Source organism: Natrix helvetica, assembly GCF_964273705.1.
Source record: "Natrix helvetica genome assembly, chromosome: 5".
In the NCBI taxonomy this organism is placed as follows: Eukaryota; Metazoa; Chordata; class Lepidosauria; order Squamata; family Natricidae; genus Natrix; species Natrix helvetica.
The window spans coordinates 10,945,330-10,962,615 of NC_138551.1; the positions used below are offsets into that span (position 1 = coordinate 10,945,330).

Genomic DNA, 17,286 nt, shown 5'->3' on the forward strand with positions numbered 1-17,286 from the left:
TTCCAGGGTTTCCCCACCCAAAAGAAAGTTCAATTCTCTGCCCAGCATCCACATGTCCATCACATGGTCCAATGAAACACTGTCCCAACTGGAAATGCCTCCCAGTCACCTCATCGCAGCTGCAAGGCAAGATGGCCTTGACTTTCTGAGAAAGAATGTTATTTAGACTATGTATCACCCACACTCCATATAATCTCCCCTCCCATTTTCCCACAGTAGAAAATGTGGCAGGCCTGAAGGCCCAAATGTAAAAGATGGCTTCCAGGTCTGTCATCCCAATTAACAAAGATTAAATACGGTAAGACTTTGACCTAAATATTACCTATGCCAACATGAGCTTCTTGTATCATGCTCACATCATTAGCTCCATCACCGATAGCTAATGTGATAGGCTTCTCTGGAGATGTTTTCAGCAGCCGTACAACCTGTAAAGGAAAGACAGACTTCTCTATAAAAAAAAATTGACATTATTTGGGAGCCAGTGGTTTGAGATACTGATGTTTCTCCACAAACTTGAGAGGGCAATGCTTAAAATTCAAGCTTTTAACGAAGACATTTTCTAATGGATAGAAAATAAAATTCAGAGATTAAGACTATCTTTCATGGAGCTGTATCAATTCTATGTGCTTCCAACAAATCTTGATCTCTTCTTTGCTCAATATATGGAATCAAATGCAGGGCCCAAAGCAAATAATCAAAGCTGACTGCAGTAATAAATAGTACATACGGATAACAGGAATTGCAATATCAAGACTTTTGAAGCTGACCAGCTGGGAAATGTTGGTGTACTTTGGGTCCAGGTAGTCCTCGGCTTATGATGAGAATGGAACCCAAAAGTTGTGTGGCTAAGTGAGACAGTTGTTAAGTGAGTTTTGCCCCATTTTACGACCCCTCTTGCCACAGTTCACTGCAGCTGTTAAGTTAGTAACATGGTTGTTAAGTGAATCTGGCTTCCGCACGGACTTTGCGTGTCAGAATTTCACAAAAGGTGTTCGCATCACCCCAGGACATTATAACCTTCACCAATGTGAGTCAGCTGCCAAAGCAGCTGATACTTGATCACGTGACCGTGGGGTTGTGAAAAACAGCCGTAAGCCACTTTTTTCCAGTGCCATTGTGACTTTGAACCGTCACCAAACTGTTCAAAGTTGAAAACTACTTGGTACACCTAAGAATGCATGCCAATCAATCGCATACAGTAAGACAGTCAACAGCGAGCCCTATTGCCTACCTATTTTGTAGACAGGTGGGGGGGAGGGGGGTTATTAGGCGGAATGCTCAATTCCTTCTAAACTCGGTTTGAAACAGGAAGGCCGAGAGAGGCTGTGGCTGGTTATGGTAGCCAAACGCGGCTGATGCTCAACCTTCATGAGCTCCCAATAACTCACCTTCGCTTTTTGCAGGGGTGCCATGCGACAGCAAAGCACAGCGGAGCAATTTCGGCAGACCTCCATGAAGAGTTTCTCGTGCTGCCTGAGGGCAAGGGAGAGGCTGGTCCCATCCACTACCAGCCCGTGCTGGATTACGTAGTCATCCTTTATTCTAACAAAGGAAGAGGAGGGGGGGGGGAAACGGGACAAACAAATCCATCGTTGTTTCATGAAGGACACCAGTCGGACACATCAAATGCTTGATGATCAACTGCAGACAATGAGAACAGGCTGAAGTAGGAACCCTTCCCACCTGCTAGGCAGCAGGCTCATTAGCATACTATATGCTCCTTTTGTAGCAAAGATGATGATGTAATATAGATTGTTCTATTTTCATATTGGAAAGTTCTGTGCTAGTAATGTGAAAAAACATTCCAAGTTGGAAAATATGCTATTTTAGTTACTCTGGGCTGATTTAAAGGGTCCCTCGTGTTGCTTTTAACCATTCTAGAAGTGCTCTGAGTTCAAAATGGGGCTATTTTGGGACTAGAGTATTGCTGGTAATGACGACACAACTTATTTGTTGTTCCAAACCAAGTTTTTTTTAGCTTAAAACCAGACGTCTATTTAAAAACAAATGTCAGAATCTTTTAGAACAGTGTTTCTTAACTGTTTTCTCTCTCTCGGGACTTGTATGCTAAAACTGTACTGGTTAATTTGGAGTATTTTGAAAAACATAGAAGTTATAGAGGACCCCAGAGGAGCTTTTCATATTATGGGTTACATTTATCAATGTCTGCCATATTAAAAATTAAAATGGATGCATTCACTGCTGCTGCCATTTCTCACAGCTGCTTGATAGGGTTTTAATATTGTATTATTTCTAAACTTAGGCTGGCAAATAACTTTGATTCTGAGCACCCCTGACAGTGTCTTGGGGGGCCCTCAGGGGATCTTGGACCACATTTAAGAAGCACTATTTTAGAAACCTCGGTTCCCCATCGGTTGCTGTCGACATCGGTTCAGAAATGTACAAAGGTTTTACCTCTTGGCGAGCTGTCTCAATTGCTCCGCACACGTACTGTCTGATTTGTGCTGCACTAGTTCCAGGATGTTCATGGTTCTATGGAAGTGTCCGCATGATAAGCTCACGCTTACTGCTGTCTCGTGCTTGTCTCCAGTGAGCACCCACACTTTGATCCCTGCCAATCGAAGAGCTTCTATGGTTTCCTGGACTTTGTCTTGCAGCCTAAAAGTAAGCACATTGCAATGGTGAACAATATCAGAACTGATTGGTCAGGATGACAATGTCTCTGCTGAGACACGGTAGCATAGCTGCGGTAATCTGTTATCCAAAGTCAGAAAGACACTTGATAGGGTCGTTTCAGACTAACAAAATTTATTCTAAGATGACTATAGGTTGTGCCCAACTTACAACAGTTCCTTGAGTGACTGTTCAAAGTTATAATGGCATTGAAAAAAGTGACTCACTCTTAGGACCACTGCAGCATCCCCATGGTTACATGATCAAAATTCAGACTCTTGGCAACTAGCCTGTATTTATAATGGCCGCTGTGCCCCAGGATCATGTGATCATCTTCTGCAACCTTCTGACATGTGATTGTGGGGATGCTGCAATGTCAAGTGTGAAAAATGCAGTGCTGTAATAACTTTAATGGTCATTAAACAAATGGTTGTTAAGTCGAGAGCTATCTGTACTTGTTCACACAAGGCTGGGTGCTGTGAGTTCCATTGCCCTTTCCCCTCTCTATGCTGATGGGGAAAACATCATACATGTCACACAATGCTATCGATGGAGAGATGAATGAGCATCAAGCTATTCTGCCTGCGCCATAATTTCTCTTCCCAAATAAACAGGAAGTATGTACTTGTCTTCGACTCCTGTAGCTCCAAGTAACTCCAAGTCTTTTTCAATAAAATTATACGCCTCTGCCAACCGTTCTTCTCGTTGCTGCAAGGCAGTTTTTGCTTCAAAAAGACGTTGCTCCACTTCTTTATACTCCTCCTCTGTGAACTTTCTGTAAGCTACACACAGAGTCCTTAGCCCTTTCTGTGAAAAGAATAGAGAGTGGTTATTTAGATAAGACACTGATGAAAAGGTTTGCTTACTGATGAAGTGCGCCTCTTCATTAAATGAAAGCCCTGACAGTTTAGGTCTCCCAAAAAGTGTCTTTTTTGACAAGGCATCTTCACTTTTACTCCCATTAATGGAAGAGGATGAAGCCAAGCATAACAGACCAAAATTCAAGGACAAGTGTGGTTTGCAGGCTGCGAAACGATGCTAATTTTGGAAGGCAATGAAGAGATTCTTCTCTCTGGGAGAAGAGGGTGACACTTAAATCAGAGGCAACTGGATATGGGGAGGAGGAGGAGGAAGAGAGGGAAGTAGAGCAAGGCACATGGTCTGAAGAAGCTGAAATGGTTTTTTCCCCAAATACCATTCTCTCTCAAGATGTTTTGACTACAATTCCTATAGGCTCTCAAAGCTGGGGCTGATGGGAAAGCCTGTGGTAAAATCAGACACTCCCATCAACCCCAGCTTTATAAACAAAATCCATAAATGGGGTCAACATCAGGTAGCTATCCCAGGATCTCAAGCCAATGCACTCTGAATAAAATTCCCTAGCGATGCCCAACATATACTTAATGGACCCAACACTTAATGGACCTGAAATATTATATATTACTAGCTGATAACCCGGCGTTGCCCAGGTATTTATAGACGTCAAAGTGTCTGACAGGGAGCTGTTTGTCTGACAGGGGGCTTTCTTCTCCCTACTCCCATGCCCATCATCCCTGCCCTCTCCCTTCTCTTTCCCTCCTCTTTCCCACCCTGTCTATGATCCTGGCACTTTGCCCCAAGTCCATCAGGCGCTTCCCCATTGGTCCACTGGAGGGCGAATGTCACGGCTGGCTTTCTAGAGGAAGCTGCGAAGGAACTGACATCACAAACAATTGCCACTCTAGGACGCCGCATTTGCTCTCCTTAACGACCCAAGTTCTCTCTTCCCTTCCCATAACATCACAAACAATTGCCACTCTAGGACATTGCACTCACTCTCCTTAATGGCCCAGGAATTCCAGAGTTATTCTGGAACACACACAGAGAGACAGACACACATCTTAGGGAAGTCTTACCCTCCCAGCATGTTTCCAGAGGGTAAGTCATCTGTGTACCATGTTTGGTTGAAATTGCTCGAGGTGCTTCAGAGTTATGCTGGAACATACATACATACAGCCTTTTTTATAAACTAGCTGACTGTTCTGGCAGTTGAACTCCACAGGTAATACAGGGGTCCTAGTTCCCCACCCTTGATTTAGCAGTACTTCTGCCATTATCACTACTACTAGAAAGTTTGAAAGCAGTGCTCTTAACATACCAATGCAAATTCATCCACATGGAGTCTTGTTTTTTCTACCTCACCATTTTTACTGGAAGGAAGAATAACAGATTCTGCTCCTTTGGTAAATAAGAGTTTTTCACCTATCCAAGAAAACAAAAAGGGCAAATTAGTAGTGCTTCTCAGAAGCTATTAATGTTCCTTTTATAGAACTGGCTTTAGGGGGTCGGAGGAGACGTAACATCAAAAACATCACATTTTAAAAATCTTACCCAACGGACTTTCTACGATCACACTCATTCTCCTACGATTGGCATCAAACTCCAGTACATGTAGTAATTTGTACCTTTAAAAGAGAAGATGCTGATGTTTAGTCTGGGTTTGGGAAATGAAGGGCATACTTGTGAAATTCAGAAAATTATGAAAACTGCCTGCCTGCAATTGCACACGCAGGTTATACTTGATGGGCATGCAGGGCCTGGAGAAGAGAAGAGGACTCCTCTCAACTAAGTGGCTGATTATAGACATTTCTGTAATTGATGGAGGGAGAGAAGAAAGGAAGGAACCAAGGTGAAGGTACTCCAGAATGTACCATTTCCCCAAACCCATTTGTCGTTTATTTGATCTTCACATCTCGTTTCACTAAGTGGCTTACTTATAAGGATTCGTTGTAAGTAGACTTCTATTTCTTCAATGTAACTGAACACAACCTGTACTTAGGAAAACAAAGTGCTCATGGCAAGTGGGGTTTAAAGCTGACATATCATTAACTGTTCAAGTGACACTTAAGGAGAGGAGTTTCAGGTTTGTAGCTTAGGAGGAATAATACCATTATTCTAAGGGCAAATTGATGGAAGCCTACAATGTTAAGAAGCTACTAAAAGAGTAAATCAAGAAAGATGCCTGCACCAGATGGGTTATTTAGGGCTGCATTGTAAGGATGAATGTTTACCACCTCTACAAAGCACAGCGAACCATATTTTACAGAGATAAAAATATCAAGAGAGTCAGAAAGAAGGTAATATAATATTAATGCCTAAAGAGGGATGAGATTTGACTTTAGCAACAAACTACAGACCAATGTCAGTATTAACTAATGATTGTAAGTTGATTACAATGATTTTAGCTGAAAGACTGAAAATAATTTTGCAAGAATTTATTCATGAGGACCAGGGTAAATCTTTATTTCAAATCTATCCTGGAAATGGAATAACGTGCCTCCAGAAGTTGTGAATGCTCGAACACTGAAAGTTTTAAAGAGATTGGACAACTATTTGTCTGAAATGGTATAGGGTTTCCTGAACAGTGGGACAGCAGGTTTCCTGAGCAGGGGTTTTCCTGAGTGGGGGAGTGGGAGAGGGGGTGGGGTTGGACTAGGAGACCTCCAAGGTCCCTTCCAACTCTGTTATTCTGTTGAATGTGAAGATCATGAAGGGACATCATGTATGGTAGATGGGTAAAAAGACCAAACAATTTTGGATACAAATCAATGCACTAATTCTGAAGAAGTTAAAAACCATTGTGCAACCGAAGACAGTTAGAAAAAAGCCACGAAACTTTGCTTTTATATACAACGACTGCAGCGAGATGACTATATGTCCAAAAGTGCAGAAGTTCAAACGCTACTCACAGTAGAGTAAATAGATGGTGATGATGATGGCACTTGCAAAAATGGCTACATTGATTTTTTTTATTAGAGAAAACACAATATCTACATTTATGGTTGACTAGAAATCCTTTATAGACTTTTTGTATCAAAAAGAAAAAATGCACTTATGACGCATGGTTTAGATAATTAGTAAAAATAAGGAATAGACAAGTAAGCTTTTTTGTAATCAAAGTAAGAAATAACTTTGTATTCATACTTTTAATATTTTCTGCAAAGAAAAATGCAGCATTTGGAAGCACTTTTTAAATTTATTTTTATCTTTTGTTTCTGAATGTTTGTCTTTTTCTTTTTGTTTATTAATTTTAGTTTTTATGTTTACTTTCAAAACTAACCTTTATATTTAAAAAAAGAATACAAAACTATTGTATTTTGCAAAACTATTACAATAGGAGAATAATCATAATAATCAAATATGATGATTATTGATGATGATTTATTTTATTTATTTAAAACATTTTTGTAGCCACCCATCTTTCAACCAATTCTGGGTGGTTCCCACTCAGAATTAAAAGGCCTATAACATCACTTTAAATCATAAAACTCAACTGATTGAACATTAAAAATAACAAAAACCTGACACCAATCTATTTTAATGTGTGATTATCTTCTCCCAATGCTTGGGGGGAAAGCCAGGCCTTTTGCACAGTGCATAAAGGCCAAGCCTTAAGAACAAATGCAAGCCGAGGAGGCTGCAAATAAATAGCTGCCTCTGCAAAGAAGCCGAAGAAACACTGGGCCACTTGGGTTAGCTGTTGCAAGACGATCACACAGACTGATCACAAACAACAGCACGACGAAGTAGCAACAATGGCACGTTGGAAGATCTGCAAGAAATATCCTTTGCCTGCAAGCAAAAACTGGTGGGACCATAAAATAGAGAAAGTTATCGGGAGTGAAGAAGCTAAAGCACCCTGGGACTTTAGAATTCAAACAGACAAGCACCTGACACAAAGCACCCAGACTTAATCATTGCCGATAAGAAAGGCAAAAATGTCTGGATAGTGGATGTAGCAATACTCGAAGACAGCATTATAGAAGAAATAAATCTAATAATAACAGCAATAAAAACATCTCATATATACGATGATCAAGTTATTTCGAGGGAGGGCTAGAATAGCCTATGTAACACTCTTTTGCTTCCTTCAGTTGGAACTGTGTTCTTCTTAACCCCAACAACTAACTGGTGATCCCAAGATCTGAAGAAATGCTTTACTGAAAAAAAATGTTCCTTAGTTATTATTTCCTTTGACATTGCTTTTTTCTACACAGGTGGTGTGAGATAAAGATTCTGATGAAAGATCAAAATAGGTTAAGATTCAGAAATTAGGATCTTGTTAATCCACTTTGATGGGAGTTGCATTCAGACTTCCATCCTTCCGAGGTGGGTAAAATGAGGACCCAGATTTTTGGCGGCCATATGCTGACTGTAAACCCTTAGACAGGGCTGCAAAGCCCTGTGAAGTGGTATATAAGTCTAAGTGCTATTGCTATCTCTAGGACCATAGGTTTTCACTCTTACCCTACTGAATTTTGACATAAAAACAAACAAACAAGGAAACATATGTTCTTTGTTGTTTTACCTTTCTGGCTTTCCACAGCTTTTAAGCTCCATGCTTTCTGCATTTGCCCCAGTAAACACAACACCAACCCTAAAAATTCAAAAGAAAGCGAAAGAAGGAGATAGCCTTATGGAAGTTAAAAACCATGTCTTAGATAGAAAAGTAACATTGCTAACATTATCCATGCATAGCTTTTAAATGCTTTTAGAAAGAATTTTAAATAATTGTTTCATGAATGTGCTTTTAGGATTCATAATAGACTCCTGTTTAAGGATGTTTGAACTTAACAGTAATAAGCTGTATTAAAGCCAGTGGATTTAATCAGAAAATTAAACACATTTCAAAACTGACATCTAGACTCCAATCTATTTTTGCTAATCTCTATGCAGTTAGGTTGAAGAACAAGAATTAAAAGGTATTCCATATAGATTTAGTTACGTTAGGAGAGGAACAAGAGTGCACTGGTGCTGCAATGCAAAAGACCCTGCGCTCGGTAAATCTTGCTACGGAAGCTGATGTTTGCCATCTTCTTCCCGCCACTGACAAGGCACACTAAGGCCTGTCCCTATGCAAGGCAAGTGCTGGAGGTCCTAGGCCAGTGATGGCTAATTTTTTCTAGACCAAGTGACCAAAGCGTGCAATTGTGCCCAAACCTCCAAAATGCAAAGTGCGTGCACAGCACCACACATACAAGTGTGCCCCCTGTGCATGCACGCCCCACCCCTGCGCATGTGCGGCAGAGACTCGACAACCAGCTGGCTGGTGAGAGGCGCAAGCGCATGTGCAATGGAGCTAAACTAGGGCAACAGCTTGTGTGCCCACAGAGAGGGCGCTGCATGACACCTGTGGCACGCATGCCATAGGTTCGCCACCACAAGCCTTCCATAAGAAAGTCTTCTTTCAGAGGCCACACACTCTGTTCTCCAAATTACAGGTGCCATCCTTGTGATGCTTTGGAAAGTATCAGAAGTTTTCTGAAGGCCTTCCGAAGCATTGGAGAATAGTAGAGGGGGCCTTCTTGCAAGGTTTCAGAAGACCTCAGAAGCCTCCTGAAGCATGACAAAAACAGTACGTGCAATTTTGGGGGTCTTTCTCTCAAGGAATTGTTGATGTATACTGTGTAGGTATCTGCTGTGGATCCCTTACTTGAATTTCTACACCAAGCAGGGACTCTATGGCCTACATGGCATTCTCAGTTTGACATTTCTTCATCCCTTCTGATTCTCAATCATGTCAATCACATCGGGAGTGATCAGCGGGAAAAGGAGAAAGGGCCACTCTAGCACCTGCTGGCTGGACATGATAAAAGATGACACCGGGGTGACCATGGTGGATCTAAAGGAGGAGGCGCAAGTCAGAGGGGCATGGAGAATGCCGATTCATAATGTGGCGGAGGGACAGACACGGCTGATTGGCTGACAGTGACGTCTGATTCTCAAGAGCCTGCAATTCTGCAATGCTTTGGCTGCAGTTCGGTTGAGACTCATCAGCTGAATGTATTAACTGGAAGAGTGAGGCAAGGTAACTGTAGCAAAAGACCCAGAGATAATCGGTTTGGTATTATGGCTTTTACTTTGCTAACCAATCATGGCATTCATGTTACAAACACCAATGCAATGCCCTCCTCCCTGTTATTCTCAAAGTCATACAAGAGCACATCTGGTAAGAGTTAAAGAAAGGCTCACAGCTCTTGGGATTTCTCCTTGCTTGCTGCCCCAACTGGACTCCAGACAAAGACGTCTCCATTTATAAGTCCATGCAGAGCCTGGCCTTACAATCCTTACCTGCGAGCAGCTTCAACTAAAGCTTTTTCATCTGGGGACGAGGCGTAGTACTCCAATTCAGAGGGTAGGCCATTGCTACGCCACGGGCTGTCACAAATGCCATCAGTTTGGTCATTATTAATCTGCACTGTATGACAGAGACAAAGAGCTTTCAGGAAGAGTTCTTCCTCATGTGTCTGTTAAAAAAAATTAAAGACAAAACACTGCAATGAATCTGATTTATTAATTTTATCTTTCTCCTATGAAGCAAATGTCTACGAGTTATGTTTAGTCACAAGAATGTAAGCCTGTGTCTTTCCATAGTGAACATCTGACCTATCGTAGCTGGAGGACTGTTCAGTGCTTTGGACAGTATAAAAAAACAGTTCTTGTTTTTTAGTTAAGAGAAAACAACAACAACACACAATACTGTCCAAAGACTGAACAAGGTCTTGCAATGTTTTATATGAAATCTCTGGACAAGGATTTTACATATTTCACAAATGGTCCTACCTACAAGTTTATTAAAATAGTTATTTTTTTTATTAACAATTAAAAGTCTACAGATAGTCCTCAACTTATGAAGGTAAACGAGCCCGCAACTTCAGTCATAAGTTGTGATGGTCATAAAGCAGGTCATTACATTACTGTGCCCGATTTTAGAAGCCTGTGTGTGTGTGTTACAGTCGTTAAGCAAATATGATAGCTGTAAAGCAATTGTAACGGTTGTAAAGTGAGCTCACTGTTCGCTATAGGGAATTTGGTAAATAAATGCCAGTTTCTGGAAAAACATTGTAAACTGTAAAAGATAAAGATTTCCCTCACACATATGTGCTTCCTAACTCTAGGGGGCGATGCTCATCTCAATTTCAAAGCCAGCGCTGTCTGAAGACGTTTCCGTGGTCATGTGGCCGGCATGCTAAATACTGAAGGCGCACGGAACGCTGTGACCTTCCCACCAAAGGTGGTCCCTATTTTTCTACTTGCACTTTTTACATGTTTTCGAGCTGCTAGGATGGCAGAAGCTGGGACAAGTAATGGGAGCTCACTCCGTTATGTGGTGCTAGGGATTCGAATTGCCGACCTTTCTGATCAACAAGTTCAGCGTCTTAGCCACTGAGCCACTGCATCCTTATTGTAAACTGTGGGATGTTGGAAATGTCTATAAATGTGGGTTGCTTACTAAATGTCCCAAATGTGGTCATTTGACAATGAAGGAGGAGGGGAAGGTGGATGGTGAAACTTCAAATTCAATTTGTAAATCCCTTTTTGTAACTTTGTTGATAAGTCAAGAACTACCGTATTTTTCAGAGTATAAGATGCACTGGAGTATAAGACGCAGCAAGGTTTTGAAGAGGCAAATTAAAAAAAAAAGTTTTTGCACTCTGCAAACCTCCCCCAAACGACCCGTTTTTCACAAAAACAGGCCCATTTTTTTCCAACAAAAGGGCATGAATAGCCCTAAGGAGACTTGTAGAGTGTTCCGGGGGGGGGGGGGGAAATGAGCAAAAAAGGGTCCATTTTTCATGAAAACGAGCCCGTTGTTTGTCAAAAAAAGGGCACTAGGAAGCTTATAGAGTGCTCCGGGGGGGGGGGGGGATTGAGCAAAAAACGGGCTGCTTTTTGCTCATTTCTGCCCTCCCCAGCCCCCAGGAGCATCCAAAAGCCTCCTAAAGGCTCTGCACAGCCATTTTGGTGAAGGAGGCAGGGTTTCAAGAGGCAAAAAATGCTGTACTCAGTGTATAAGACGCACCCAGATTTTCAGCCTCTTTTTTGAGGGAAAAAGGTGTGTTTTATACTCCGAAAAATATGGTACTTGTATATAGACAAGCTACCAGGTGTTTTCTGTTATTTCATGCAGAATCTAAACATGGGCTTTTATATAATGAACATGTTATTGTACATATAGAGATTACATATGTATGAAGTCTAGTTTGTCAAACTTCTTTCTTCTTCATTTTATAATCCAAGAGACAGAATTAGGAATACCCAATCAGACATAATCTTCCCAGCCATAGGCATTTTTATGTAATAAGTTTAAATTTTGAACATGTTTTATTTTAATTCCATTAAAAAGGTATTAGTTACAGCCAGGCAAGATAAAATTTGTATTCTTAAAAAAATTATTAGATTCATATCCTGCCTTTATTTTGTGCATCTTAAAACAGCGTACATAATTCTCCCACCTGCTGGTCAAAAGATTAAATAGTTCTCCTAAGATCATTCTGAATTTCTTTCCCTCGAAATATAGAGGCTTCAGTTAGAAGAGTATTAGTAATGAAATACACTAACTGTGCTAAATCTGCATTAGCACTGCTGCCATTACATTCTGAATCCGACAGAGTAAAAACCGATTTTAAAAAAATAACTGTTGGAGATGGGTATTGAAAGTAGTTATTTTGGATAATTGATACATTATACTGAAGCACTAATAAGGATCAATGGATCAAATTTAAACATAGGATTCCAACCACGGATGCTCTCACTCAATTAGCACAGAACATTAGGAAAAATAAGAACATTAACACACACAAAAATGGAGCATAATGCAACTTATTTCTTTGCAGATAATATACTAATTTTTCTTAGAAACCTAAATATTAACAGATCTTAGTTGCAGTCAGAAATAAAAGAAATTTTGTACATTGGAACTTTGAGAAGTTACTTTTGAAAAACCCTCATAAAAAGAGCTTCAAGAAGGACCTCAACTTTAGAGCATAAAAAGCTCAAAATTAATGTCAAGAAATTAATTTTAGAAAGAACTTACAAGACTGGGCTGTACTCCATCTGGAAAGTCTTCTATCAATCCCTCGGGAACTAATCTGCTATTGATTTCTTGGTATTTGAGACCATTAATGGAACATTCCCGAAACTGCATCACATTTTCTGTCAGTGTGCCAGTTTTATCTGTAAATACATACTCCACCTAAGGTAAGTTAAGAAGTTACGTCAGTCAAAGAAATTTAATTTTAAAAAGGCAGCAAATCTCCTTCACACCCGCTAGTGCAGGGGTGTCAAATTCAACACCCGAGGGTTGGATCCAGCAAACGGGGTGCTTGGATCTGGCCCGTGGGGCTGCCCTGGAAACAACGAAGGACTGGCCCGTGGTGCCTCTGTCAGCAAAAATGGTGGCAGAGGGTTGCAGGCCGTTGCAGCTGAAAACAGAGCTCGGGAGCCCATTTTCACTGGCAGAGGGTTCAAGCTACCACAGGTGCCCCTGACACGAGTGAGGTCGAGCTGGCCATGCCCACTGCGGGGCCCCCAAGGTCAAACACAACCCTGATGCAGCCCTCAATGTAATCGAGTTTGACACCCCTGCACTAGTGGGACATTCACACAGTCTGCAGATGCTGGATGCTGCACTCAGTTCAGACTTGGGCACATTTATTGTGCTTATCTGAAATAGGTGTAATGGGTTTATTTATACATACATGGAAAATAAGTATTAAATGATCTTTTCTAATAATTACACAATGTACCCTACAGGGCAGCAAAGCTATATATATTGGGAATATTAATTGTGTAAAAGAACAAGTATGAATTTAATCACTTTTAATTAATTAAATCAAATCTAGTTCCTCTTGTTTTAAAAATTATTTTGAATTATTTTATACCTGTCCCAGTTCTTCATTCAGGTCTGATGTATTTACTTGAGCTTTTTCATTTGTTTCTTCATGATAGAGATCAAGGTCCCAACCAATAAAAAAAGACCCAAGAAATTTCTGCATCTCTACAGTCACATAAAGTGAAATGGGTATAATGAAGTTGTAAAGTACCAGGAAAGCAAGAAAATCTGAAATGAACCTCAAGATCTAAAAGAAGAAAGGAAACAGTATTATTAAACTTAAAAAAATAAGACAGAAAGCATTTGAGAACAAGATTATAGCAGATACCACAAAAATATAATGATGCAGAACAGAGATATTGATATAGTGGGGGCATAGGTTGTAATAGCCCAACACAGGTAGTCCTTGATTTACAAACATAATTGAGCCAAAAATTGTTGTGCTGGTCATTAAGTAGGTCATCCTGTGACTGACTGGATTCATGAGTTTTTTTGGCAATTAAGTCACAATGGTTGTTAAACAAATCAAGTCATTACACAAATGCCACAGTTGTTAAACTGGAAGTAAACGCTGGTTATGGCAAAGACTATAAATCACAATCATGTATCTTTGGGATACTACAAACTGTCATAAATGTGGGCTGGTTTGCCCAATGCCCAAAATGCAATCATGTGATTATGGGGGAAGAGATGTCTACCATAATTTCAAATCCAAATCGTATGTACTTTGGGGTATATTGTAACTCTGAAACATGCTGAACGCTTGGTCGTAAGTCAAGGACTATCTTTTTGTCATCTAAGGACTAGCAAACCAAAGTTATGTTTCTTCCAAAAGTAGTTACTTTACTGTTTGTGATCAAATAAGTTTAACCCGGAACAGGGTTCTTATTTGTTATATTTCTGTCTCATCCCTTTTCCACTGAGCTCAAATTACCACAGGTAGTCCTTGATTTACAACAGTTCATTTAGTGACCTTTCAAAGTTATAATGGCCCTGAAAAAAGTGACTTATGACCGTTTTTCACACTTATGACCATAGCAACATCCCCATGATCAAGTAATCAAAATTCACTTGGCAACTGATGGTTGCAGTGTCCTGGGGTCATGTGATCACCTTTTATAATGTTCTGACAAGCAAAGTCCATGGGGAAGCCAGATTCCCTTAACAACCATGTTACTAACTGAACAAATGCAGTGACACTTAACAACTGTGACAAGGAAGGTCATAAAATGAGGCAAAACTCACTTGATAAATATATCACTTAGCAACACAACTTTTGGGGTCAATGTGGCCGTATGTCGAGGACTACCTGTATATAAAAATCACTCATTCCATTGGCCTTTGTTGGCAAATGGTGTTATAGCTGAAGGGAGAAACGGAGGCCTTCATTGCAGTATCAGTCCGAGACTGGATTCAGATAATATACTAAATCTAACCTCAGTTTGACCTAATGTGACATGTGAAGGAATATACTTTCTCCTCTTAAGACTGCTGGTTAATATATAAAGATGAGTTTTCTTTGCTGCGTAGAAGTTTTATTTCTTCTTCTTGATGGCACGAGAAGGTAAGAAACAACTTCTAAGCATGTTAGATTTTTTAACGTCCCTTTAAGTAGATGAGTTAGTCAAAATATATCAATAATTAAAAGCTAATTCTTGTTTCCCTTTAGTTATTTTTATTACTCAAATTGAAACTTTCACATCATGCTATCAAAACGGGGAAAAAGACCTAAATCAGGCATATCATTTACATTTTACCTTACTGCTGTTTCTTTCATGATCAGTTTGCTGGTTATACCAAGGTTCATTCCACTTCTCTTCAGACTGCCAGGCATACTTCAGTATTGTACTTACGACAGCTTCACAAAGGAGGATTATTAGGTAGATAATCAAAAAAGAATTCATAGACCTGGAGGGCAAAAGTGAGAGACAATTTTAATACCTAAATGCCACTGAATTAAAATTGTCCTATAGGGGGAAAATAGATGAGCATTGAAGACAAAGGGAGCTCTGGACAATTCAAAGATATTTGCACATTACTTCAAAAAGCTACAGTAACAATAGTTCTAAAATCTTTGGGTTTTATTCAGCCAATTTGAACTTTGCATATGGGGGAGGGTAGAGATCCAAAAAGTAAACGTTTTGTAGAGTCATATGGCTGGAGATGACATTAGAGGTGATCTAGTTCAAACCGCTTCTTGGTGTAGGAGTCCTCCTACGATCCTGGACCGATGGTTGCCCCATCTTTTCTTGAAAACCACCAGCTCTGCTTTTTCTGTCTAATCCCATGGTTACAAAAAGAAGAAAAAAAAGTTCTTCTCTATTAAAGGCAGAAGATGGAAAATCACGAGAAGTCTCTTGTTTCAAGAAATGGTAAGACAAGATTTGGGGAAAAGATACAGGCTGGTTCATTAGAAGTGAAGCAAAGTAGTGTGATGAGATCCCGAAAGATATAATTAAGAAAATATTAGAATGTGCAGAAATAGATAGACTAACACTTACTATCAAAGATAAAGAACTAAATACTTTTTGACATGGGACTTATTTTATTAATGGCTAGACAATAAAAACAGAAGTTAGAAAGAAATGGACATAAAAAGGATAAATGTTACCGGTAAAATGGAAATTTGTTAAAATGGACAAACAAAATATTGTCACTACAGTATTAACTTTATTGTGATACATGTTATTGTAAACACTCTGATTATGATTGCCTAAAAATAATTGTAACCAGACAACACACTGTTCGATTGAAATGGAATTTTTATATATTATGCTAATAAAACAATTAAAACTAAAAAAAGAAGAAGTGAAGCAAAATAAAACACTCAAGGGCAAACCGATATGCAGAATGGATTGAGTATCATCAGGGCTCTGCTTTGTCACATGCTGATGGCCTATCAAATTATTTCTCAAAAAACTCTTATCAGAAGGGGGTTTAGTTTGACTATATCCCATATCACATGCTGATTTATTTCCATGTTATCTTGAAGAACAAAGTCCACATTCAATATGTTTGAATATTCCAAAAGCAAATATTAATTTTGCTAAACTAGAACATGTGAACATTTATTAACCTGATAATAAATACTTAGCAAATGGTTCAAGCACAGAGATGTTCAAAAATGTTTTTAAAACATGTTCCTTTGTTTTTTAACAGTATATTTTGTATTGTTTAGTTTAGCTTTTAAAATTATTGTTTGCATTCCACCCTGCTAGTCTATGACCATAATAAATATCTGAATTGTTCCCTTGTATCCTATGCTACTCCTTACTCTGAATTCCTCTTGTTTTACAGTTTCAGTTAATACATTAATCTTTAATGGAGTAAAATACTGCCAACCACGTACTTCTCTACTGCTGATCGTTTCTGTGATTTGCTCTTATAATTCAATGCCATCTTTGACTCCATTCCTGTATACACAGCAACACCTATAAAAAAAGTAAAAGAACATTCAGCATGGCAGCAAGACTGTGTTAATACCTGAGGCTTTTTCACTTCCCTTTCTTTTGAGGAGCCAGACATAGATGGCTTCCTTCAATTTCCGGCTGGTCACACTGTTGGGTTTCCAAATCTACTCTATGATTGCAGTGACAGGTTTTTTTAAAATTCACGTTGTGATTTTTTAAAGTGACTAGCTGATAGCCCGGCGTTGCCCGGGCATTTATTTATAGGGGCAAAATGTCCAGACCAAACGTAATTTCTAATGTTGGATTTTCCCCCTTACCAGAGGGAGCCCCCTTATGGAGTACTGTGAAGCCATTACCATGGCAACTGCATTATGCTGTACAGTAGAAGCCATTTGAAGGCACAACAGGCTGTATCTTAACAAAACACACACCCTGAGGGGTATTAGGGGTGTCTTACCTCCACAGTATTTTTTTCCAAAAATTAAGTCATCTGTGTTATCAAGTTTAGTTGAAATTGCTCAAGGCATTCCAGAGTTATGCTGGAACATACACATACACAGCCATTTTTATATACATAGTTAGGTTTTT

General features: G+C 39.6%; 1 protein-coding gene across 4 annotated transcripts in view; it reads right to left on the reverse strand.

The window, feature by feature from the left end:
- The window catches only part of ATP11B (ATPase phospholipid transporting 11B (putative)), a 101,575-nt gene that overhangs the window by 36,450 nt on the left and 47,839 nt on the right, over nt 1–17,286 (reverse strand). For all 4 annotated transcript variants that reach the window (XM_081955293.1, XM_081955291.1, XM_081955292.1 and 1 more), the window contains exons 10-21: nt 16,638–16,719; nt 15,046–15,196; nt 13,338–13,535; nt 12,491–12,649; nt 9,745–9,920; nt 7,982–8,050; nt 5,005–5,078; nt 4,772–4,875; nt 3,260–3,441; nt 2,416–2,619; nt 1,389–1,542; nt 323–425 (exon numbers count right to left, since the gene is read on the reverse strand). In XM_081955293.1, the coding sequence (XP_081811419.1) occupies nt 323–425; nt 1,389–1,542; nt 2,416–2,619; nt 3,260–3,441; nt 4,772–4,875; nt 5,005–5,078; nt 7,982–8,050; nt 9,745–9,920; nt 12,491–12,649; nt 13,338–13,535; nt 15,046–15,196; nt 16,638–16,719 (1,656 nt within the window). The remainder of the gene's footprint in view (nt 1–322; nt 426–1,388; nt 1,543–2,415; nt 2,620–3,259; nt 3,442–4,771; nt 4,876–5,004; nt 5,079–7,981; nt 8,051–9,744; nt 9,921–12,490; nt 12,650–13,337; nt 13,536–15,045; nt 15,197–16,637; nt 16,720–17,286) is intronic.